Genomic DNA, 27086 nt, shown 5'->3' on the forward strand with positions numbered 1-27086 from the left:
CACACGCCAAGTCATCATTTAACAAGTCAGCACAATGTGCCTGACTGCTGGAGGCCTTGCCTGGACAGAGAGTTCAAGGGAAACCAGTGTGTTTTACAGAAAATAGTGAAATACTTATTTGAGTAATTAAGTGGTCTAAAAAGCTAAATTTTAACAAAATAGATGCAAAAAGCTGCCTAATAGCTTCAATAAAGGCCTGTGCAGGATGTTAAATCAATGTTACGTGTTTCAAAATTGAAAGATTTTCTCCAGGACTGCTGGAATAATGAGCTCTTTGAAACACATGAGCATGCATCTGTCTGAGGAATCAGCTGCTGCGGTGTTGGCAGAGCCATCAGCATCTACTGGGATTTGATCAATGTCTTGCGGATAGTTTTAGCCAACAGGTCACATCGGTTTTCTATTTTTCCTTTCTTCGGGAAGCAATTCTGACATAGGTTAGTTGTAGGACATGAAATATACCTATATATGTGAAGAAGGGGGGTAAATGGAGGTTAAAACGAGAGCGGAGTGTGTTTCCTGCTCACAGGGTGTTGTACCTTTCCATTCAGACAAGGGCATGTGATTTACTACATCGCTGAAGGGGAGCATCTGTTTTTTTGTCTAATGCACAGGTTAACAGTGTTCATTACAAGGGCATAAAACATGCTGCTGGTTTTGGCAACTTCAGCATAAATGGGTTTTAATATTGGCAAAGTAATGCGAATAATCACCACTCTCAGAGCAGCTTCTTTAGCCATAAAATACACACACTCCTGATTATTCAAAGTAATCTTGTTCAGTTTGGGAGTATTGCCAACAAACTGCATCGACAAACTAAACGCACAGTTAGAAAAATAAATAAATGTAATTGAAAACTATTTTAGATAGCACACACTAATTAAAAGCTTAAATGGCATGATGCAAAAATGTGATATTATTTTATTTTTTTAGATATTCTGTTGTTTTTACTGCAACCTGTACAAATCTGAGAGCATCTGTTTCTGACTGAGCATGATTCTGTTTTAGCTAATGGCCAGTGGAACCCTTGGGGTCCATGGAGCGGCTGCTCTAAATCCTGTGATGGTGGATGGCAGAGGCGAGCCCGGGTGTGTCAGGGGGCAGCGGTGACCGGGCAACAGTGTGATGGAACCGGAGAAGAAGTCCGAAAGTGCAGCGACCAGCGATGTCCAGGTGAGCCAGTGGATAATATAGCCTTAAGTCAGAGTGGCTGCAGAGACGCTAAACGAAAGTGGGGAGGGAGATAATTATCTCACTGGAGTGAATGACATGTCTCGTTACAGAGGATCAGTTAAAACAGAATCTGAAGAGGAGACTCAGATAAGCAGAGGTGGATGACTGAGTTCGAATGTGTTTAAATCAATTGAGAAATTGAAATGGTGGTAACGGACACACCTAGAAATGCAAAAGCTTATTGTACGACTTTCAAAATAAATAATCTCTTTGTGAAGAGAAGTCTTACACATAAAGTCCCTTCTATTATCTAAAGTAAAGAAAGCAGTGTTACACAAAAACATTAAAACCTTTCTCTTTTATCACTACAATAATGTAGCTCCCACACTCACAAAAGCTGCGACAGAGAAGGGAGTACATTTTGTTATTATAATCCTTGAATACTCACTGACATTAAACAGCTTTGATCTCCTATATTTCCATACCTCCTTAAATGCAACACGGAGAAACTGTTGCATCACATTGGAAATACTAAAAAGCTCTTTGCATTGATGTAGTGACACTTGTATCACTTTTTTCTTCAGCACCGTATGAGATTTGTCCCGAGGACTATGCAGTGTCTATGGTGTGGAGACGGACCCCATCAGGAGAATTGGCCTTTAATAGATGCCCACCCAATGCCACAGGTAAGATGGAGAGCAATATATATAAATATGATTTATATCTTCATTCTGTTTCTGTTAGATGAAGCTCAATAAATGAATTTGGCCAAGTCTTTTTCAATTGCAATCAACCTCCTTTCATTTTCTTAGGGAAAGAACAATGTGATCCATTCAATGTAAGATATAAAGAGGAGTCCTTTTTTTTTTTTTTTTTTAATGTTGGGAAACCTATGAATATTATGTGAATCTAGCCATTTTCTTGACTATACACTAGTTTTGTAGTAATTAGTAATTGATTGACCTAAATTTTACTTACTTTCCAGGCATGATTGTTTGAATCACATTGATTTGCCCACGGCTGCAGTTGTGACTTTGCAAGGGTAGAATTAACCTGCAATTTTACACTGGTGTCAAGGTATCGGTGTTTGAATACACATGCAATTATGCTACTTCATAAGGAATAATGCTATTCATCTGCCACCACGGTAAACTGTATTTAATTATAGAAATTATACAGTTCTCTTAGTTGCCGGCATGATCTTTGCATCGTGTGTAAAATTAGCAAAACACTGACGATAGAACCTTTTCCGGTGCTATAATTTCAAGTGCTTCTTCATCTGAGGAGAAGGCACACATCCGTTCGTTCGATTTCCATGTGCAGCGATGTCATTTGTGGCTGCACCCGTCAGTGCACAGCTTGTGCACTGGACGGAAAAAATGGTAACTGTGATTCTGGGGGCATTGTTAAGGAAAAGCACACTGAGGTCTGTTTTCAGACGCTAAGCAGAAGCTTTAATGTGTGCACGGAGAGAAGAGCATTAGAACAGAGGATGCAAGAGACGAGCACTCAGCTCTTGAAAGAAGAGAAAGGCGAGGGGAATGCAGAGAGAGGATAAAAAGGAATGAAACCTCTGATAAATCTGCTGTGATACTGGTGACTTTTGTTCTTGTTGAAGGGCAGTTTGGAAACAAGCAGACAAAATAGGACAACGAAGGGCTGTTGCATCCTTGAGTTACGTGTTGGTTTGACACTGTGAGCTGTTGTGAAACGTAAAAACAGTCCTGTTTTCTGAGAGGACATTTCCTCCACAACAATAAAATTGGCTAACTGGCTGATGCAGTAACAAACACACTGTCATTCACAGATGGCTCACCTGCGGCAAAGTTGCGCAGAGTAAGATTTACTCGCATGACATTAGCTTTCCGGCTTGACATTAGTTTTATGGCTAATAACTGTTTAGCGCTACAAAACTATTTCCAGCTGTGTGTGTGTGTGTGTGTGTGTGTGTGTGTGTGTGTGTGTGTGTGTGTGTGTGTGTGTGTGTGTGTGTGTGTGTGTGTGTGTGTGTGTGTGTGTGTGTGTGTGTGTGTTTTCTTCTTTGTGTGCTGCTGTTGGAAATGTAACACCTTTTCAGATTACAGTTTCTTTCACACCATGAGGTGTCTTTATGTACCAGGTCAGGTCGGTCAGACGGTGAGATACTGCAGACTCTTAACTCCACTTTTCTGAGCATTATTGTATTCTCGTGAACCTTGAACATACAAAAGATGAATTAATGCCACATGTTTTGTATTATATGCCGCTGAATATATATATATATATATATATATATATATATATATATATACTGTTCCAGAGATGTATACAACATTGCGGCTGTCTGTAACCGAGCTCAGCACATTGTGGTATTTTACAATAAAAGCAGAGCTAGGTAATTTGAGTCTTGGAGGACTCTCAACATCTGCATGTACAGGATCTACATGATGCACAGTACAGTTTGTCTATGATAATATCAGGGCGTTATTTCACTTTTCGGCTAGCAGTGTCAGGATAAAAATAAAACAGCTGGCAGACATATTTCATGTTTAAGCACAGTGCCTTTCCCCTTCCATGTCAGAGCTGGCACTGACCACTGGAAAAAGATAGATAGACAATAGTTCAGGTCAGGTCAAGTTTATTTGTAAAGCCATTAATCACAGTTCCAGTGTCAGCGGGTTTCACTAAGCATACATTATGAAACCATAAATGAAAGCAACACTTCCCAACCTCTGACCTGTAATTAGATCAAAGTCAAACAGCAATCCTCAAAGAGAAAAATGAGAAAAGAAAGGCCTCACAGATAGTCGTCCTCATCCTTCTCCTCCTCCATCCAGGACAGTCCGATGTGTAATGGCTGCTGAGAGCCGAGTAAACAAAGGTAAATTATTGATCAAGCAAGGGCAACATAGCAATATGTGCAACATGAATGCAGCATGACTGCATGGGCGAAGCATCCTGATGTGTTCGGGGGCTTTGGCACCTTCTTGACCAGAGCCACTGTCGTCATCAAGGTCATCACAGTCACAGCACTCAGTGCAGGGATGTCAGCACCGCCTTGGTCATCATGGACGACAACTGCCACCAGAGGCGAGAAAAGTCGAGAGGATAAATACACACAGCAGATGAATTTGTTCACACTGTATCTGTCAAACAAACGTTGGTAAACACAGAAAGTACATTTACAGACTGGATGATTCCTGCTTCTGTGTGAGATACAGCAAAACAGAATAAGAATAAAATGAAGCTGAAATCTTTTATATAAAAATCTTTAGTTAGATTTGTGAATTTCCATCTCCTTCTTATGCTTATTTAATATTTAATATGTTTTACTCTGCTGTTCTGCTGTAGCAAAAAAAATTCCCCTTGTGGGATTAGTAAAGTAAATATCTATCTATCTATCTATCTATCTATCTATCTATCTATCTATCTATCTATCTATCTATCTATCTATCTATCTATCTATCTATCTATCTATCTATCTATCTATCTATCTATCTATCTATCTATCTATCTATCTATCTATCTAGCTATCTAGCTAGCTAGCTATCTATCTATCTATCTATCTATCTATCTATCTATCTATCTATCTATCTATCTATCTATCTATCTATCTATCTATCTATCTATCTATCTATCTATCTATCTATCTATCTATCTATCTATCTATCTATCTATCTATCTATCTATCTATCTATCTATCTGTCTGTCTATCTGTCTATCTGTCTGTCTGTCTATCTATCTATCCATCCATCCATCCATCCATTTATTGTAGTACTGTGCAGTTTTAAATATAAGTGAATAACCTTGATATTTTAAAAATTTCAGTAGTTAAATGTAGTGATGTATCTAGAAATACATATATAAAGAATATTTATTTATCTTTTATTTTTGGATTTATGATTTTGCAGACAGTTTATACTCCACTGACCTGGAGTTACTTTGCAGAAGAGATTTTGCATCTGAAAGTTCACTTGCTGTTATTTATGCTCCTATGTAATGAGAGCCCGACATCTTAATTATCAATTAAAGTTCAAGTCATCCAACTGAAAGAGGGAGCAATTAAAGCACCAAGATCACAGGCTAGTAAACAGAGTCTTCACAGGTTAATGCAGAGAAAATGATCCTGCAGTCTCTAACAAATAAATTAGACACCATCCTTTAGAATGAAGGGGGTAATTTTACTGGCAGCTGTTTTGATGTGAGGTATTGACTTTCCTCACAGTCCAGCAATATAGGTTTTTTTTTAGAAAGTGAGGTATTTTCCTTGTTTTTTAACCATTGGATGATGTACAAGTCTACAAAAATCACTGTTTCGTTTTTTTAGACGTGTCTCATCTCAAACCTCCCTGTCAGTAAACACTGTTTTAGCCTTCTGTCTTCGGGAGGATTTTTTTTTTAATACAAATTCTTCTTTATTGGCACCCAAGCTGAGAATGGTGTAAAACCCAGACAGGTCAATGCCTCGCCAGTGCGCAGCCTTGCCTTTGATCAAGCACATCTCCACTGACCTATATTTCATACTCAACCTAGTCCACATACATCAGCGATGATGCAAGGACAGATGACAGATTGGTGCAGAATCACAGTGAAGGCCTCGGAAATTTCTGACCCTGTTTGATCCCACCATCAACACGGATCAAAGCCAGGAGAGATCCAAGTCTAAGCAACTGGAAAAATATAGTGTATATATATATAGTCAAAATGTTTTAAAAATCAAAATAAAATAAGATTTAAATTTTGAAAATGGATACGTTTAAGAAAAAAATGTTTTTAGATTTGTTTCCTTTGCTGATGCTCTCTTCCATCTCCATAATGCATGTTAACATGAGGAGTTGCATTAGGTTTTTATTTTGTACAGTTAATAAACCACACTGGTGCAGGCATTTTGCATTAAAATAATTTTAGCCTTGGCTAATTTGAGTCTTACAGTACTGCTGAATTCCCAATAAATTGAAACATCATACATGGTTTTACTAAATAAATAAAAAATATTTTGCTGCTGATTAAATCGCATCCTTTAAATTAATACATAGATGAAATTCACATGTCAGTTGAATAAAATGTGATATCATAAAATACACCTTCTAGCACCTTTTCTGAGCCCCGGGGCGTGGAAGATGATTGAAAAGAATATATGAAAGTATTCTTAAAAGTGGAGGAATGGGTTATGAAAGTAAGTAAAGTCAGTCAGGTGAAGCCAGTTTTGAGGGAGACGGCTGCTCAGCACAGTGTGAAGCAGTGGGCCTCTCCCGCTGCCCTCTGGGTTGTCTCACGGTGCTGCATGGGTGCTCCCAGCATATAGCGATGTTTTGTGTGCACTCATGGCTTCAGCGCGTATCACCGAGTAGTAGCTGTGGAGAAGGTGGGTGTAGGAGGTGGAGTTTTGATCTCTCTCTCCTGTCTGTGTGTGTTAGTGTGTGAAAGACAGAGAGAGGGGGAGAAAGAGAACAAGAGATAGCCAAGGATGCCAGGGGAAATGTTTTGTACTGTGGGAGTTTTCCTCAGGATGTCAAGCACCTGTGCTGGAGCGGTGGGGTGATGTGTGAAGTGCACTCCACTGGGTCGACAGCTGGGAAGGTGTGATGTTGGACCCATATGTAGGATGTACATGGCGACGTGGGTGGATATTGGGTGGTTCTGCTATTTCAGGATCACTGTTTAAATGCCTGACAGCTATCACATCTGAGCTGCTGCATGTTTGAATAAGCTACTGTATTTTGTATTAACGCGGTACACAAAATACATTAAAAGCCCTGGGACTGCGTAGTTATATGTAGTTTGTCATAACCAGTTCAGTTTGAATACTGTATTTACTTTCCTTCCTGAAACCTTTCTCTTGCTCTCGCTATAATGAGCTTCAACTCCCCTACAAACCTGAACTAGTGACATCACATTTTGACGGTGAGTGATGGACGAAATAGAAAAGATAAGTCTCATGGAAATAATTAATATTTCACTCTCTTCTTTTTTTTTTTCTTCCTTTCCCCTTCCTTGTCCCCTCCACTTCCATCTGCCTTTCTGTCACCTCTCCTTTGGTCTTAATCCCCCGCCCGCCCCTCCTCGCCCTCCCACCTCCTTATATTCTCTTTGTGCCTGCTCATCTCCCCTCTCATTCCCCCTCCAAATCTGTCGCTGTCTCCTTCCCCCCTCTTCCACAGGCACCACCAGTCGACGCTGCTCTTTGGATCACCGCGGTATGGCCTTCTGGGAGCAGCCCAGCTATGCTCGATGCATAACAAATGAATTCAGATACTTGCAGCAATCAGTAGGTGCAAAGTCAGCTTCCTCTCACAGCCTCTGTTTCCAATGCATCATAAATTACCTCCCCAGTGTTTTCCCCCCACACACACACACACACACACACACACACACACACACACACACACACACACACACACACACACACACACACACACGCACACACACACCACCTCCCCCCATTCTTATCACACTGTAGCCAAAGATTAACCACTTTCAATAGGGGAGCAAATTAAAATACAGATTTTGCCATTTTTCTCTTTTTCACGAGCGCTTATTGTCGAGTCCTTAAACTGTTTGATTTAGAGTTTCTGGCATGTTCTCATCTATATTTATCTTTGTTGTAATGTTGGAATCCCCAAAAATACAGTTGATACTGTAATTAAGAAGCATATTGTACCTCTGCAGCATTGAAAGAAGTGTTACTCCTCATTTTCTATTTACTAGGTTTTGAATAGAATCTGCTACAATAAATTGCACACTACAGTTCTGTTAATTAAAAACAAGCACTGCACAATAAGAAAACTGGGTATGAAAAAGGGTTAGGGAAACTCAAAGAAAGAGTCAGCTCTTTTCAACCAAGAGAACTTTGTGTCAACTCCATGTCTCTCATCCTTTTTTCATTACTTGTCTGATGAGACATTTTGATCACACATAACAAAGTTTTTTTTATTGAAGTCTGAGTATATTTTATATTGTGTAATACTGAATACATTTTTCCTTCAGCATATTTTTTGCCTTTGGCCTGGAAACACAGTACTGCTTCCACTTGAATTGGTAATTTTGGTAACTCTCCATCACTGTTAAAAATAAAATAATTCAGAAGGGCTGAGATAGCACATATAGCACTGCACCTGTGAACATGTATTTATGGACATAAACCCTGTGCAATGATGTGAAATGTCATTTCACTGTGCAATTTCTGCCTAAATGTGTGTCTTCTGCTCCAGTTAACTCTTTTATTCATTTTGGTTCATTTCAAAACATCCGCGAGGCAGAATACATTTCGGTCGGGCTTAGATATAAGTGTCACATAAAGGGCCTTCGAGAGCAGAATCTTTCTTCCTGATTTTTTACACTCCATTTAGCCCAAATGCATAGCTTAGCTCATATCTTTGCAAGTTGTCAGAGGACACCGATGCCCCAAGTTCTGTCTTCTCCTGTTCTTGGAGGTTCAGGGGCACCTTGCGAAGGGCCAGAGGATGCTGGCGGGGGATGGGATGTCCCAGGTCACAAAAAACCTGCTGGATCTCACCCAGAGGAGGAATTTCTACGCCGGTGACCTGCTGTCTTCAGTGGAGATCCTTCGCAATGTGACAGAGACCTTCAAGAGGGCCAGCTATGAGCCATCATCAGATGATGTGCAAGTAAGTGGAACATGTAGACACAGATCTTCTATATCCAACACCACTGTTTTGTCACGTATATCTCTTTTGATAAAACCATTCATTTTATAACAGTAATCCTTGACGCATTTTACCACCAGCATGGTAATATATAAGAAGAACCTTTTCTAACATGTCTGAAATAGCACAAAGACTGACAAACACACCACATGGCTCTATTGTATCAAAGAGATCTCCTCCACATCCTAAGCTGTTTCATCTTATCATGTTGGGCCTGACTGCAGTCTTGATCCTCTTTATGTCAATGGGATGATGGAGATTACAGCTAAAGCTCCACCTCCGTCACCAACAAGACAATTTATGCCCTCAGAGCTGTGACGTTTTCAGGCCTCTTTGTGATCTTTGTGCTGTCCTACATATGTGTTACAGTTTGTATGATGTGGTCTTTAAAACGGGTTGACACAAGTTAGGCTCATGCTATTGTTAAAAGTGAGCTGAAAGGGAAGGAGATCATTGTTACTGGCTTTGTGATGGTAATATTGTGTTAATGTTCAATCGAATGTAATAGCAGCAGGAAATTAGAAAAGCATGAGTCCTGCCCATCAGCCATTTCCTTTATAAAAGTAGAAATCCTTTCTGCTTTAATGATGTAAAAGTTCAGCTAGTTTGTACTTCTCATAACACACAGTGCAGTATCTGCTGGCTACTGAACTTTTTTTTTAGTATATTTCATATATAATATACTGGAATATACCCATCATTTATGGACTGTTTTCTAGGTTTTAGGAGAGAAAATCTAAACTAAACATACATAAAGGAAAGCAAAAACAAACAACATAGACACACATTACTGTTTGAGCTTTAGCATTTCTTTTGAGTGTGGTAGGATTTAATTGGCATACAGCTTCTACCTAAAGTTATGATGCACTGTAGGTGATTAATCCACAAAAGTCTTCAACTTCCATAATTATGCACTTCCAAAGCGTGGTGATATTTGGACTACAAAATGTCAGGGATGCTCTTTTTCCTTAATTTTCTGGAGATTTTATGCTCATTTATCAACAGTTTCCCATGTGTGGAAGATGCATGGTCCTCCTAATGTTCTGCAGAAATAAGACCCAAATGTACCGGCCATGGATGGGAGAGCGAGGGCCCCATTCAGCCATTTTCCTACCGTAGAAAATCCATGAGATGAGGAAAGCATCCTGTCTGTGGTTATTAGAGGAGCTCTATGGTGTGTGTGGGCAGACAGGAGAGCAGTCAGCCAGCCCAACCCCTCCGTGTGTCTCTGCGCTAATGCAGTGTTAAAGTGGGCACATTACCACCAGAGGGAGCATAAGCATTCAAGTAGAAAACAAGATAGCCTGTGTCAAGAGAGAGAGCCACTCCCTCAGGCACATTGTAGACCAGACGAAATAACAAGGCTAAAGATCAGAGAGGGGTCCTATTACTACTGCAGGCATGCACCCCAAGCAGCCCCTGCTCTCCACTGCTGGAAAAGACAATCCACACAGCTGCTCAAACATTCCCTTTCATCTTTTTGTCCTGATTGCAGCTTGTACTTCTCTCCTGTAGCATTAAGTGTTTGCTGCAAGCTGCAGGAGGTTCAAGCTGTATTTTTTTTTATTTTTTATTATTCCATATTTTCTCCTATAATTTACCATCATGAGTTCATCTGCAAAATGCTCTGGTGCTATTCCGCCCTTCAGGGTTCATTATCCCCTTATTGAAAGCCCTGATTTCCTGCAATCGCAAATGTCAGTGTATTTTCCATAAGAGTTTACTTGTTTAAGTGTATGGTGTTTAAAGTATGTCATGATTTTAAAAGGCATCTTGCTGCAGTGCCTGTAATACTTGTGTGTGGGTGTGTTATGTATTTTCCTTTTCATCATCTCCACAGAACTTCTTTCAAATCATCAGCAACCTCTTGGAGGAGGAAAATAAGGAGAAATGGGAAGATGCGCAAAAGGTAAGGATGTGGCAGCACACTTAGTAAATTATTCAAGTTACTGCATGAATGTTGTTTTGCCTCAAAATGCCACTCTGAGTCTATTTGTAGTCACTCCATCTGAATAGCAGAGATAAAGCAAAGCCAGGTTGTTTTTAGGTTGATGTTACACTTACACTTATGACTGTGAGGTCATTTACCAGGTGTAACATCTGGCCTCATTTACAACGCTAGTTCCTCAGAGCTCCACTTGGTGGCAGCAGCAGTGCCACAGAAACAGTCCAACCATTAACACTGCAAGGACTCATTCCTCCTGCACACACATTGTTTCACCCAGCTGATACAGATAATGGCAGCCAGCATGATAAGGCTATTACTTAGGATGATTTTTTTTTTTATCATATAAACACTTTTATTGCTTGTACCATAGCAGCAAAGACTCCAGTTCCCTGTCTGCCTTTTTCTGACATTGAAAAGCAGCTGTCACACAGAAAAGCAGTATGATGGGAAAAAAAACAAAAAAAAACACTGCAGTAATAAGTCAATATTTTGAGCACAGAGAAGACACTCCACACTGTGTTCATCTATGAAGCCTCTGGCTACGTCCTCTGTTGGAGACATCTTTCAGCATGAGGTGGCAACTCTCGTTTTCAAAACTGCCACTGGTGTCTGAGACAACCTGAAGACATCAAATCATGCACATCCAGACTCTGGCAGAGATACCATCCACGATGACTGCAAGTCTGCAAAGGACAGTCTGCTCTCTTGTCACCTTCAACGGTAAATTGACTTAAATGTGTAGGTGGCACCTGCACACATAACCGAGGTCATGCTTTTAAAATAAGCCAGATCTCCTGTTTTTTTGGTCCCAGTTTCTCCGCTGCTGAACACATGCAGTTCAAATGTTGCGAGGAGTGTCAGCCCTGGCTGTCTATACAGGCAGTAAATAGGTGTTTACTTACTGCAGCTTTGGTTTGGCAGGCCCCGAAGGTGTGTTGTCGGTGAGGAGAGCTCACAAATGAGCAGTCTCATCAATAAGAATGCGTCAGAGTGGGACGGATGAGAGGAAATATACAAATAGGAAAAGTTGTCTCTGTGATTGAACACCCAGAAGAGATATGTGACACGATTAATTATTTCTGTAGTTATTAATGTGCATGTCTGAGGAGTGCTACTTTAGTTTCATCGCATCACCAGGCTGAGCGAAGTCATCTGATCTCAACAGACGACGCTCGGACTTCACAGTTTAACATTTTTCTCGCTTGTTGGGTTTACTTGCATTAATGAGTGTTCTGAGCTCGACTTCCACAGCACCCACACACAGCATGCTGTGAACATTCAAAACGCTCACATGAAACACCTCACTATGAGGTTTTACTGGCTGTAGGCTTTGTGCAGAGATCACTATATATTCACCTCCTGTCACTGTTACCATGGCAAGGAAAGGAAGAGCTCTGTCTACAGAACCTCCACTGCAGCCATTTCCCTGTGCTGCCTTCACATCTCATGGTTGCCATGGAGACCAGCAGAATGAGCATGACTGCACTCTGCGTCAGACATGCCGGAAGGGGCGAAGTGATGTGCTTTTCTCCCCCACTATGGCTTTCATTCTGCTGTGTCAGAGGCTCTCAACTTCAGCATCGCTGATCCGCTTGCCTGGCTCATGTAGAGGCACGTGCAAACATGCAGAGAACACAGGGTGTTGCAGAGGAAGGAAACACCTGCCTCAGGTGCTTGTTGAATATCAACTCAGAGCAAGATGCTAATTGCTAAATGCCCCTCACGAGCCTTTGTAATTGTCTGACGTCATCTCGGTGTGCTCACACATTTGTTGAAGCCCTGCAATAATACACTGCTCAAAAAAATAATAAAGGGAACACTTAAACAACACATCCTAGATCTCAATGAATGAAATATTGCAGTTGAAAATCTTTATTCATTACATAGTGGAATGTGTTGAGAACAAAATAACATAAGAAAGATCAATGGAAATCAAAATCATTATCCCATGGAGGTCTGGATTCAGAATCATACTCAAAATAAAAGTGGAAAAATCAGATCACAGGCTGATCCAACTTCTGTGGAAATTCCTCAAGTCGTCAAAATGAGGCTCAGTAGTGTGTGTGGCCTCCACGTGCCTGTATGCGCTCCCTACAACGCCTGGGCATGCTCCTGATGAGACCACAGATGTTCTCCTGAGGGATCTCCTCCCAGACCTGGATCAAAGCATCAGTCAACTCCTGGACAGTCTGTGGTGCGACGTGGCGTCGGTGGATGGAACGAGACACGATGTCCCAGATGTGCTGGATTGGATTCAGGTCTGGGGAACGGGCGGGCCGGTCCATAGCATCGATGCCTTCATCATGCAAGAACTGCTGACACACTCCAGCCACATGAGGCCGAGCATTGTCATGCATCAGAAGGAACCCAGGGCCCACTGTACCAGCATATGGTCTTCCAATGGGTCTGAGGATCTCATCCCGGGACCTAATGGCAGTCAGGGTACCTCTGGCTAGCACATGGAGGGCTGTGCGGCCCTCCATGTGCTGCACCAGACCATCGCTGACCCACCGTCAAACCGGTCACGCTGGAGGATGTTGCAGGCAGCAGAACGTTCTCCACGGCGTCTCCAGACTCTGTCACATCTGTCACATGTGCTCAGTGTGAACCTGCTCTCATCTGTGAAGAGCACAGGGCGCCAATGGCGAAGCTGCCAATCTTGGTGTTCTCTGGCAAATGCCGATCGCCCTGCACGGTGTTGGGCTGTAAGCACAGGCCCCACTTGTGGACGTCGGGCCCTCGTACCACCCTCATGGAGTCTGTTTCTGACAGTTTGAGCAGAAACATGCACATTAGTGGCCTGCTGGAGGTCATTTTGTAGGGCTCTGGCAGTGCTCCTCCTGTTCCTCCTTGCACAAAGGAGCAGATAGCGGTCCCTGCTGCTGGGTTGTTGTCCTCCTATGGCCCCCTCCACGTCTCCTGGTGGACCGGCCTGTCTCCTGGTATCTCCTCCATGCTCTTGACACTGTGCTGACAGACACAGCAAACCTTGCCACAGCGTGCATTGATGTGCCATCCTGGATGAGCTGCACTACCTGAGCAACTTCTGTGGGTTGTAGACACCACCTCATGCTACCTCTAGTGGTGAGGGCACTGGCAAAATGCAAAAGTGACCAAAAATCAGCCAGAAAGGACGAGGACAGAGAAATGGTCTGTGGTCACCACCTGCAGAACCGTTCCTTTATAGGGGTTGTCTTGCTAATTGCCTCATTTCCACCTGTTGTCTGTTCCATTTGCACAACAGCAGGTGAAATTGATTCACAATCAGTGTTGCTTCCTAACTGGACAGGTTGATTTCCCACCAGTGTGACTTGGAGTTACATTGTGTTGTTTTTAAGTGTTTGTTTTATTTTTTTGAGCAGTGTATTTGGAGAGCATTGAAACGGTGTTTCGGCATTTTTCTGTGACTGATATTTTGTGAAAGTGACAAATATGTCGGGTATAAATGCTGCCATGCACAACGCGTCTGCACAGTCAGTATTCACAATATACTAGTCAGAGCCGCTCATTAGATCTGACCCAATCCCAGTGGATCGGCAGCAAGGGCAGTGGTCCAATCTTTTTGAAGGTCAATTATTGGATGGACGTGTCTTTGATTTATTGAAATTGGGGAGAAAGAGCTGACAAGAACATCAGTGCTTCTGGTCGAGCCATGGAGCTGTCCATTGGTGCTGAATTCCTGCTTCGACATTCTTTCAGCGAGTGCTGATGTCCATGAAGCGGCACATGAACCCAGGCAATCACCCTTGACTTGGCAGGTCCTTTCAGGAGAGAAGCCAACCAGCAGCTGTGTTGGCAAAGCCGGTGTCCACAGCTCTCATGCTGATGTCACATGGTGGTTCAATTGGGGGTTGTTACTAAAGATTATTTTTATTACCAGTTGAGCTGCAGAATATTTTCTTCATTAACTTTTAAACCACTTGATCAATAAAATATCAGAAAACAGGACCATTCACAGTTTTGAATATATAGTAATATCAGTGTCACTTTTCATTCAAAAACAACTCATATATGATTAATAAGTCCAATTGCTTGAAATGTAATGAAATAATGCAAAAACTGTGAATACATGGTGACATTTGTTGCAATACACAAGAAAGTTTTACATGTATGTAAATATCTGTAGCTCCTTGACCTTGTTTTCTTCTAATCTATTCAAATTTTTTATATCAAATTCTCGGTGTCTTATGCACTTTGCAGCTTCTGCATTTAACTATATGCCTGAAGTTGATCACTGATGCTTTTTTGTTAACAGCCTTTTTGTAATTGAATTTTCTACACTTCCCTCTTTCCAGTAACACCCACTACAGTGTTATTGCATTTGTGAAATCATGGAAGCAGTATAGAAATTGAAAGTGTCTTCTTGTCTTTTTTATCTTGTCCAGATCTACCCTGGAGCAGTGGAGCTCATGCAGGTCATAGAAGAATTCATCCACATTGTTGGATTGGGCATGAAGGACTTCCACAACGCCTATCTGATGACTGGGAACTTGGGTAAAGAATCAACCCACTTTTCCTCCCGGCCCACGGCCAGCCAGCTCGTTTCACCATTTATTTCTGCTTGACATGGACACATAATCTCCCGTGCTCTGCTGACTCCTCGTGTCAATTTCCCCACCATCATTAATTTGAGATAAATGGTGCACGGTAAGGGTGGGGAAGTAAAATTACTGCAAATCAATAATGTTAATTAAAACTGATCTTGTGGTCTTAATGTGCTAAATTCCATAGAAAACACTTAACAACCAATCCAATATCATGAGCATGCTTGGTAAGTCCCACAAGAATAGTGAAATAATACACACTGGGGTACTAAAGAATAACTATGGATACACATATTATTGACAAACAAGCTAAATAGAATCAACTTCCCTGGTGAATTTTTTAAATATTAAGAATTAAATAAAGTAGCGCAGAAATAGATGTGGAAAGTTTTTACCTGTGCTATAATTCACTGTATTATTTTCTGACCACAAAGTCTTTTATTAAACATTTTCAAACTATCAGTAGTTTCAAAGGTTTTTTAAAAATAATCAAATAAAATATTCATGGCATAATTGAAGGTGAAATAACTCTGTCTGACGCTGCACTGTACTGCAGTTCTTTAAGAAGGATTTGATTAGCAGAGCGAAACCCTGAAGCACGTTTTGCGGTCATGCAGCAGCATACAAAAAAAGATTGTTTGTGGGTTCCTTTGCGAGATTACCAGTCATGGGAAAACATACTGTGGGAGTGTTTGATAAAGGGCTATGAAATTGGAAGTGAAATTCTTTGCAGCTGTAATGAGCTGCTCTGCAACACTGATTTCTTTCCAGATTATAACTCCCCCTTTTTGGTAAAAGAAGTCTCTGGATATGAGTCGTTGAGCAATATTTCTCATCCCTTGTGGTGCTCTGGGCTCTTTTAGCTTCTGTCGCACAGGCTCTTGGATGATCTGAGGTCTCTGTGGCATTTCATTTCTTACTCAGCCATAAATGGTGTCTTACTGTAATGGAATAATAGAGTTGTGGTCCTGATTTATTCATGCAAGTGAATGTGAGCATGGACAGCTGTGTTGGTAGGTAATTCCTCTTGAGGGGTGAGGTTTCTTCCTTGTATTCTTTACAATAGCTAACATTTGACCCACTTCGAGCAAACACTTACACTCTGTGGCTCTTTATGGTGTATGATTTTCATAATGATGAATAGGTACCTCCCAAGAATAGTATACCAAACATGGTTCAAATGAATGCACCCATCAAAATGCTATTATGAAACACCACGATAGTCAAATTAACTAATGGATTTGGGCTTGGAAATAAGGTTTGAATGCATTTCATAATGCCATGCATTAATGACCTTTTCCACAGATGTGAGAATATTCCAGTGCCCTTCTCCTATTTTACACTTCTTTCAATTTGGCTTAATGGTTGTCGTCCGAACTCACTGCCACTGCCTCATCTTTATGCTCAAAAAAGCATTAACACATGACCCCTGCTTTATACACAATATGAAATCTGTTCTGTGAAACAGACTCTAAATTGACAGCTAAGTGGTTTATCCTGATTCATACACATTCCTGGAACAGCAGTGCGTATTACATGGTTAAACTTAAATAGGACATATTTGACACTTATTATATTAGTCAGCTATATCGCTGTCTGGCCTCCACTCAGATCTTTGGGACTGTGAACTGAACCGTGTCCGTCCATCAGATGTGATATGTGATAGGACAGAAAATTGTTTCGGTAAACATGGTGCAATGATGCAACTCAGCACTGTCTCAGTCTAGGAAAGTACTGACTGGCATAATCGGGGCTCCAGTTTGAAAGAATATTTGGATTTATTGCTGGGTTTTTTTTTGGTTTTTTTCAACAAATCACATATATTCATATATTTTACCCCTGACTGTTGTCCAAGCAAATCATAAATTTCCACATTTCTGACAGTTTTTTGGTGCCATAACTGTCACATAATTTCATACAATATGAAACCTAACTTGACATAAGCAGGCCACCACAGTGAACATCATGTATTCATGCTAATTCTCATCAAAATGATGATATATAGTTGTCTGGTGCTAAAAAGCCTGCATTGTGTGACATTACAAGAATCTAATTTAGAATCAAATGAATGAAGATATAACATTCATTGATAAAGATAAACCGCAACTCCATATTCTTGCCCAGCATGTACTGGAATAATAAAGCTGTGGCTGCTGATTATGAGATGAGAAAAAAATGAAACGTACTATCTAATCTAAAAGTAGTGATAAGACTTTTCGAGAGGATTTAGACAAACTGATAAAATGATAGCTGAATAATGAATGTCACCATCATACCAGACCATGAAAGGCAATGATTGCTCATAAAAAAATATGTCTTTTAAAAAAGCACTCATCATTTCCTTTTCAACTCTAAAAGAACATGTGCTAACTTTGTATAGAATTTTATAAAGGATTCATACTGGCAGTCTGCTAAAGCAACCTTTTTGGAAAGTCTTAGCACAAAGGCTGAAAGGGGCTATTTGGCTTTCGAGCAATTATTTGGAGATGTAGCAGTAATGAGTTGTTGCCTCTGGCTAGAATCACCTAGAAGCCCACTGCCTGGTGGTGGCAAAATATAGGAAGATGTTTTTTTCTGCAAGAATTGAACCCATATTTTACCTGTTTGTTTTAAATATTAGAAATAATGACTTGTTTTTGTTTTGTGGTTTTAACTTATTTAGAAAATGAATCCATTTTCAAACTTTGTATTGATAATACATGACATGACTAATAAAGGGGATGCAGAGTTGTCAGGATAATTACTTAATCCCTGGACAGTGCACAGCTTTGATAGCCAGCAACAGTAATTTCAGCCCTCACCACAGTGCCTTGGAGGCCACGTAGTCCTTTTGATTAAAGGGATGGAATGTTTTGTGGCTCCATCGGTGGAAGCCAAGTGGAGAGCATCTGGCTGAGTAAGATATTGCAGCATCATTTCGTCACTAATTTATGGCAGCCTCTTGACACCTAGATAAATACTGGCTGTCACCGCTGTATCGTCCTCTGTCCTCCTACTTTTAGTCAAATAACCTTGATTGGAAAAGGCTCTCCACTCTGGCAACTTATTCTCTCCCCTTACGAGCTAACGCTTGAAGGACAGTGAAGCCTGGGACATGTTTTTGAAAATTAAACGCCGCTTTGGAGATGGAATACATCATGCACGTTTGTCATTTTTGTTCTGCCTGTCTATTGTGAGGCTTCATGGCTGAGAAAATATTCTGACATTAATAGTGATTCATTTCAATTACACACATGCAATAGCTGCGAATGCTCATTAATTTATTTTCTGTGAAATATGTTTACGGTGTCTGAGTTCAGCAGTTTACTTAATGACGAACCTCTCATGAACGCATTCAGACGTAATGAGCGATGCTGTAATTCCCAGTTATGAAAATGAGCCATTCAGAGCACTCTTAGTGCACTGAGTTAGTGCTCAGAAGCATCACTGTTCTAAATTGCTGCTTTATTTTTGCTGCCTTGCCCCATCAGGCAAATGCACAGCCTCATTTACCTGCAGAATTACCCAGAACTTTGAGCGACAGTCTTCGTAGAACCCTGTTGTGTTTCACAGTGTGCCCTGGGACTAAAACCACAAAAACGAATAAACACGCACTTACCACTGCTGCTCCCAACATCTGGCCTCTTTTGAAAATGGCAGGTTTCGTGGTGCTCTGTGATTTTTATGCTCACTGCGGGATCATCCCAAACACACACGGACACACCTTCGCTGTCACAGATTTCATACGTGGAGTCGTGCCAAGATTCAACTTGTATTATTGGCAAAGCACAAGGAACAATAGAGCTTTTGCATCAATGGTAGGATTAGCCTCAGATTCTCCTTGCTGAAGCACCACCTGACTGGGACTGCATGTGATTCCAGGTAAAGAACAGTGTAGCTTTATCCCCCCCTTTGTAATGCTAAGGCCTTTTTGTGGTGATCCTGGGTAATTTCCTTGTCATTGCCTCAGTGCATGGACCGGCCTTTTATGGCACCTCAGCAGGGAGGTGAGAAAAGGAAAGAGTGATTAGGGAGATTACCTGTCTACCAGTTGTCAGGTGCCAGATGTAGCTTTGATTTTTGTACTCTGCGGTAATTGAGTACATGAAGTAAAACCCCAGTCGGCTTGGTTTCTCTGACGTTACCTGCATGTTTGTATCAGCGATTAAATTTGACAAATAAAAAGCAGCCCTGAATTGATTAAATATAGGCCTTTCATACTCTGATTTCTACCAACAATACCAATATAAGCAAACAGCATCTGAATAAAGGGCTATTTCTGTGTTGTTGTTCTTGTGATGTTAGCCAGGGAATTATAAGATCCGCCTCTTGATTTGAGAATGATAGCAGGCTCATATTGTCTGTTGATTCCTTTAATTGTCAGACATTATGTTTATATTTGTATTGCAGATTGTGCCTTCAAAGAGTAAAGCGGAAGTGTTGTTGTGCAGTCTCTGAAGAGTTACAGCTCTGTTGTTGCTCATATTTTCACCTAATCTGCAGTATTCAAACAGAGATACAGCAGATAAAACAGGAAACAAAACTGCTCTGTCCAGAGTGATGTAATATGGGACTGTAGTGTTGTGCACTGTGCCTGTACTAACAGCTAGCTACACTTTCTCCAAAGTCACAGCTACCAAACAAGACATAGTCTAGCACACAACACCCACACACACAGATTGTCACATTCACTTTGGCTTTCATATGGATTCAACAAAGATATAGGGTGCGTATTATTCTGGTACATTTTTCTTTTACCTTACACCAGAGCCAGGCGAACTGTTCCAGTCTTTATGCCAACTGGTAGCTTCAGCTTCTTATTTACTGTACATGAAAATGGATTCAACCCTCCTACTGAATCCTCTCAGCTAGAAATAAGCGTATTTCCTTTAAAGTACCAGATTTGAAGAGTTGAATTCAATGTTGTTATCGAGAATGATTGTCCATGAAACAGTCTACAAACTCATTAAAAAAAAAATCTAAAGTATTTCAATAATCCTTTTTTTTCTCTCTTGGTCTGTTTTGTATGAATGCTGCAGTGGCCAGCATCCAGAGACTTCCAGCAGTGTCTGTGATGACTGACATCAACTTCCCCATGAAGGGTCGTAAAGGCATGGTCGACTGGGCCAGGAACTCTGAAGATAAAGTGGTCATCCCAAAGGGCCTCTTTGTTTCCCAGTCAGCAGGTATGTGCCTGAGCGTATATATCACAGAGCCATCTCACTTCTACTCCAATGCATCTTTATTCAGGAGTCAAAGCCACATGAACAGTCGGCATGTGCTAACTTTAATTATCTTGTCTTAGAATATATAAGTCAAACTGCAGTAACATTTCTAAAATCTGCAGAGGAAACAGTAGTAGAAATGTAGGATTAATGCAAAGTGAATTTACAATGATGGATTCTGTGGCCACTGCTGAGGGATGGAAAATAAATATCTCAGCATAAGCAGAATGATTTTAGTTGAATTGATATGTCTGAAAAACTACAAATCGTTCACACAGGAACATCAGTCTTCTGAAGAGGGTTTTTTTCTTAATGTTTTTTACGGTACATCCTTGTTTCGGGAAAATGAAATAATGCTACAAGCCTTTGAACAAAGAGAGTTTGCCTGCCTGTGCTTATTCAGTCGCTGAGTTTTCCATCAACTCAGCATTTCTAGCATCCTTTCGAACACTGCCAGTTGCCGCTGCATATCACGGTCCAGAGCAAGACAATTTGGTTAATTAGTGTAATCAGTCTTAGTTGGAATATATCAAAGATAACAAAACAAGCAATTGATTAGGAATTGGTGCTACGTGTTTAATCCCACCCACTCCAATTTGGACTGTGCAAGAAGTGGATTATTTGGGAAACTTTAGTACTTCTACTTTTTTCTTTTAGGTCCCTCTTAAAAACGCATTACTTTAGACTTGCCTTTCGTTGACTGCATTTTAATTGATTGACTCTGTTTTATTGCCTATTTAATTTTTGTTGGATTTTATAATTATATTTTATGCTGTTGCACATTGTGTTTTAAATGTGTGTAAAGCGCTTTGTAGCTTGTTTTTAAAAAGCGCTATAGAAATAAAGTTATTATTACTGGAGTCAACAAAGTCTGTTGTAAAATACTGAAAAGTCCTTGTTAAAAAAATATTTTTTTCCAAACGTGTTATTGGCAGAAATTGTATTGGCACTGCAAATTAGCAGGTTTATTTAAGCCAAGTGCTGCTCCAAATTCAAAGTTTCCTTTGCTTTATAAAAACTAACTGTGTTGTAAGGTAAAACTTACTATATACAGTATAGATGGAATCTAATATCTGGCATGAAGGTCCACTTGTGTAATGAGGTTATGTGATACTATTAAAGAGGAAATGTCTGAGCATAAAACCTAACAACAGTCCTACTTGATGCTTCATTTCCTCCTTTAGATATGGAAGGATCGCCTGTCTTCATTTTGGGAACGGTTCTCTACAAGACTCTTGGACTCATGCTACCTTCACCAAAGTAAGGGCAGCATTTCCCCTTGTCTGTATTTTCTGGTCTGCTGGGTAGAGGAAATATGAGACAGATTTAATCCTTTTGGAAGCTGCAGAGGTGTCCATTTTTATTCACAGTAATAGATCAAGCCTGGAAAGCAGGCTGTGCCTCTGTGGCTCCAGTGTGAAATGTTCCACTTTAGAGACATGAAATAAAAATTCTAACTATTGTAAGTCATCTTGTTGTGTCCTTCCTGTTAACAAAGTATACAAAGTGCCATATCAACGTGAAATAACACCACAAAGGTCGACTGACTCCATATTACAGCATGGTGGTGCAGTGGTTAGCATTGTCGCCTCACAGCAAAAAGGTTCCGGGTTCGAATCCGGTCCTGGGCCTTTCTGTGCGGAGTTTGCATGTTCTCCCTGTGCTTGCGTGGGTTCTCTCCGGGTTCTCCGGCTTCCTCCCATCATCCAAAAACATGCACCTCAGGTCAGGTTACCTGGCGCCGCGCTAGTGGCAGCCTGTTGCAGCAGCTCCCCCCTGAGAGCCCCCCTGCTGTAGCGAAGAAATTTCCCCTCGGGGATTAATAAAGTGAAATAAAAAAAATAAAAAATTACTACCTGTCTTCCCCTACCAAATGCCCCACCAATTCACAGGATGCTATGCTAACACTATGCATGCCATACTCACACACCAAAGTAAGACACTACCTTGTACAAAGCCTGAGCAACAAGGTGAGAGTGCGCAGTATGTCACTGGGGTTATCAAGTGGGCACCTCCCTTCTCCAGTGTTTCATCAAGTTCCTTCCCCTCAATACTCACACCCACCACACCTACTCTACCTTGTTTTACATCTTAACTAGTATGAATTGTGCCTACATACTTTGACATCGTTATCTTTTCTCAAAGCCATTTGATTGATTTGTGTTAACTTTATTTCAGGAATTGGAACATACTATTATTATTATATATATTATGGTAGCATGGACTATGTAGTTAATTAAGGATGACATTAGTGTCTGGAAAAGCAGTGGGATGTCCCAAACAAACACCTGGTGTCAGACCCCAGTCAACAAGTCCCCTGGCATCAACGTCCCAAGGACGAAGCGGTCATTCCAGGGCCGAGCAGGCCAGCTGTCACAGGTGGAGCAGCTGCCCTCTGTGTACATGTAGAGAGCTGCTCATAACAGCACACTGAAGCTCGCCCTCTCCAGATGAACACCAGGATAAGCCGATCAAGGGGCAACTGTTTAACAAGGATTGTTTTATTTGCCAGATTTGAAGCTTTTGAAGCTTTAATGAGGAAAATACATTTCTTACTATTTAATGTCACAGGCATGTCAGTGTACTCTTGAGTGGAGAACTAAAGAACCTATCCATTTAGTCCATCGATTTGAATTTTGAAATAAGCACTGAAAACTGGCTTGTATCATATAAAAAAGTCAGATAAAAAATATTTTTCAGCTCAATTGGTGCAGGTAGGACGAGGTGCTGCTGCAGTCTCACCTCCATTTTTCTTTGAGTAGTTGACAGTTTTCTTCCTCATGTAAAGTGCTCATGGATTTTGAGCTTCAAATAAAAATAAGATAAATTCTGTCAACTATACAATAGCTGGAGATGCTCTCTGAAACACGTCGAGAACGCCAGATTTTTAAAAGTGCAAGATACAAAGAAACATTTTCTTCAATTCAGGCAGAGCATTGTACTCTGTTTTTCTGGTCTGTTGGATGTTTTCAGCACCTTTACTGGCAAACATCCTGCATAGCTGTTTTGATGTCTAATGGGCAGCTTTTTACGTCCTCCTACTATTGAGTGTGTGATATTTGGGTTAGTATTCAGTGCAAGCAGCACCACAGAAAATATCTCAACTAGTTTAAAAATGTATTTGAAGAACTTGCACTCTGAATTTTAGATTCTTGGATTAGCAGGCAGAAAGGAACTTCAAATTCTAAATATGTGCACAAAATATTCCCTAACACACAGAATTGGGTTTTAATACAAGCGTACTGCACAAGTCTCACTGACTCTTCTCTTAACTTAATCCTTAAGTATTAATACTTACAGAGCATAAGAAGAGTCTTTAGGTGTTTAAGCTGAGGGTTAAGGCTTTGAACACTTCAAATGTTGCATGATGCATGCTCACCCTTGCCGCGCCCATAAGATCAATGTAACAGGTATAAATATTATACATGTATGTTAACACAGTTAAGCCTGAATATTAAACACAATGATGAGCAGCTATTGATTCTCAATGACAATTAAACACTGTTTGGCAGGAACAGCCATGAAATTAAAATCTCATTTTCTGACATCTTTTGTTTGCCTCAGGAACCACACCGTTGTGAACTCCAAGGTCATTGCTGTGACTGTGAGACCCGAGCCCAAGGCAACCGAGTCCCACCTGGAGATCGAACTGGCTCACCTGGCAAATGCAAGTCATTTTAAATCACAGTAACATTTTTATACACCGTACAGCAGCAATCAATTCTGTATATTTTTTGGATCTATTGATTTTCATGTTCCATTTTTAACACGGTAGAGCGAGGTTTTGTTTGTCAACTGAATGCCCTACAAAGACCACAGCACCTATCTCCTCCCATTAGCTGACACACAATGGCGGTTAATTGGCTCCGTAATTAATTTGCAAGCACCCAGTATCAGAACAGTGTACTGTGTTCAGATAATTACAAGGACAATCCTCTTTTATGACCCAGGCCCTTTTTATTCATCTTGGAGATAAAGTGCATGTAAGTCTGATCGTGTCAGAAAGTGTGTCTGTGTGTTTCTGTAATGGCGCTGTCCGAGTTCCTATTTATGGTGTCTAATTGATCCATAAAACACATTTTCAAAAGATCTACATTGAAGGACAAACATGGAGTTGATTTATAAAGATGATTATCAGAGATGATTACATAATTGAATAAACATTTTGTTCTTTTCCTGCCTTCCAGGGAACAATGAACCCCTACTGTGCACTTTGGGACAGCACCATAATGTAAGTGGGCATACACTTTCACTTTTCTTAGATTTTTCTTGAAGTGATTCCTCAGGTTGTTTCAGTTACTCTATTGACTATCAAGGTTTACGTTTCTGGATAATCCACTTGTTATGTCACTTCTCTGTTGCACTAAAATTATTAGTATGCAACTTCAAAAATGAGACCAATACATTTCTCTGGGTAACTCATCAGTACAGGAAACAAGCAAAAGAGCTGGAAAACATTAAACCCTTATGAGGTGTGGACAAAATGATAGGAATACCTTATAAGATTGATATAGCCCTTCAAAAAATACCTGCTATAAATGAAACTGCTGAAAGCATGTGCTTTGTTTGTTTATGCTCTCGTACCTGTTGATTTAAGCCTGTGGGAATCCAGTTTGTGAAGTTTTTTTATTCTCTTTGAGTGAGGGTTACTAAGCTGAAACAATTCTGTGTAGCCAGTGGCGTCACGATTCCGTCAAGAGAACCTGATATGAGTCATACGTATATGAGTCATAAGTTCACCCCTGTAAATCACAACTTTCTACATACTTTCACGATACTATATAGTTATACTCCACTAAATATGAAATCAAAAACCAATTAGCAGCATATATTGCTTCAGCAGGCATCTGAGAAAAACTAATTTGACCAGCGAGCGCTGATAAGGGAACCGACAGAGATGCAAACGGGTCAGATAGTCGCTGCCTACAGAGCTGAAGAGCATCAGTTACAAGTACTGCAGAATTATGTACCATAGCAAGGGGAAACCTCTCACCAATTATGAAGACACAATACTTAACTGCACCACACACAAAAAAACTCAAACAATCATTAATAGTTCTCACGCAGGGATACTGTATGAACCGTGACAGAATTACAGCAAACTTTTCATCAAGGATTCATCCGTGGAGTTGCCCAGAAGGCTGTCCAGGAATGCAGGACAGCCAGAAGACTTGAGTTGAAAGCAAGCGCTCGGTGGCCGAGGTGCAGAGCAGGCAGGGTGTTGGAGAGCAAGGCAGGCAGACGTTGGCTGAGGTACGAGACAGGCGTATGCCAGCTGGAAACCAAACACATCTTCAGTGGGTCCAGACAGGTGGATGGGCATGTGGCTGGGTACTGGGAAGCCAGGAAGACAGACTGCTGTAGAAGAAGGCAGAAAGATGGCAACTGGAGTGCAGGAGCATCTGGAGAGGTGGCTGCCTGGAGATCCAAAGTATCCTCAAGGGATCATGACGTACAGGTAGATGACTGGCAAGCAAAGACTTCTGCAATGGAAGCCAATTAAAGATCAGTGAGTTGTATGTGGAAGTAAAAAAAAACTATAAAGCCCAAAGACCAAGAGCAGCTGTGGTTGTGGTCAGTATTTGTGGCATAAGGCAGGCAGACTCCTGAAGGGCGGTGTGGTGGTGGGGCGTGGTTTGGCTGAGCTGCAGGAGGGACTGATTGGGGGAGTGGTTCAGGGAATGGTGCCTGGAAAGGGCTTAATCAGCCTCAGCTGAAGTCAATCACTGATTGTCCCTCTCTTCTCCTTAAAAACCCAAGCAGCAGGACACCAGGGCTGTCACGCCTAGGGACACGGAACGGGAGGCTGGCTGCGGTCAGGTCATGTGGCATGTGCCCAAATGCCCGGCAGGAGAGCCCAAGAGATCTATGTTATTGGTTGTGTGAAATAAACCCATTGGAAAACCGTACTTTGGTGGATTGTTGTGCGTTCGGCTGAGTGAACCCACAGTGACGGCAACGATGTCTGTCACACTGGCGCCCAATGGGTTTATTTCACACAACCAATAACATAAATGAGCCCCTTTCAGGCACTGTTCCCTGAACCACCCCCCCCCCCCCCCAATCAGTCCCTCCTGCAGCTGAGCCAAACCACGCCCCACTACCACAGGCAGAAACATCAGCATCTCATTGGGTTTTGGCAGGGGTGACTGACCGGTGGTCGGGCTGGGTGTCAGAGAGGGTGGCCAACTGGACAGCAGAGGCTGCTAAAGGGAGGCCTAGCTGGCAAACAGTCACTGTGCTGGGCAGTGAAGGCTTTGCGTTGGTGGCCAGCAGAGAAAACGCTATACTCTGGAAGCTGTGGGACTCACGCCTCCTTCTGGGGACTCTCAGATCGTGAAAATGGCAAGGCAAGATCTAAAGAAAGACGGCTGTTGAACATAAGGCGACTCCTGCACCGCTCATAGACTTCAAAAGATACAAGGTTAGGGAATGCAGGCAGGAGGCAGGACAGCTCAAAATTGCATACATACGCAAGGGATTCCCAAGAAACAATGCCATACAACAACAACAACAACAACGTACAACAGGCAAAATCCAATGCATACCCACATTTCATATACAGTAATAC

General features: G+C 41.3%; 1 protein-coding gene across 11 annotated transcripts in view; it reads left to right on the plus strand.

Moving 5' to 3' along the window:
* Nucleotides 1-27086, plus strand: part of adgrb3 (adhesion G protein-coupled receptor B3) — a 111192-nt gene that overhangs the window by 53588 nt on the left and 30518 nt on the right. For 10 of the 11 annotated variants that reach the window (XM_069713981.1, XM_069713985.1, XM_069713980.1 and 7 more), the window contains 10 exons: nt 1009-1173; nt 1758-1859; nt 7314-7420; nt 8586-8780; nt 10660-10728; nt 15153-15261; nt 20330-20476; nt 21700-21775; nt 24080-24182; nt 24703-24746. In XM_069713981.1, coding sequence (XP_069570082.1) covers nt 1009-1173; nt 1758-1859; nt 7314-7420; nt 8586-8780; nt 10660-10728; nt 15153-15261; nt 20330-20476; nt 21700-21775; nt 24080-24182; nt 24703-24746 — 1117 coding nt within the window. The remainder of the gene's footprint in view (nt 1-1008; nt 1174-1757; nt 1860-7313; nt 7421-8585; nt 8781-10659; nt 10729-15152; nt 15262-20329; nt 20477-21699; nt 21776-24079; nt 24183-24702; nt 24747-27086) is intronic. The other variant, XM_069713978.1, reaches the window with a different exon arrangement.

This window comes from Brachyistius frenatus, unplaced genomic scaffold, assembly GCF_029030835.1.
Source record: "Brachyistius frenatus isolate BFR_SWC_R1_liver_20210118 unplaced genomic scaffold, ASM2903083v1 Contig_124, whole genome shotgun sequence".
Taxonomy (NCBI): Eukaryota; Metazoa; Chordata; class Actinopteri; family Embiotocidae; genus Brachyistius; species Brachyistius frenatus.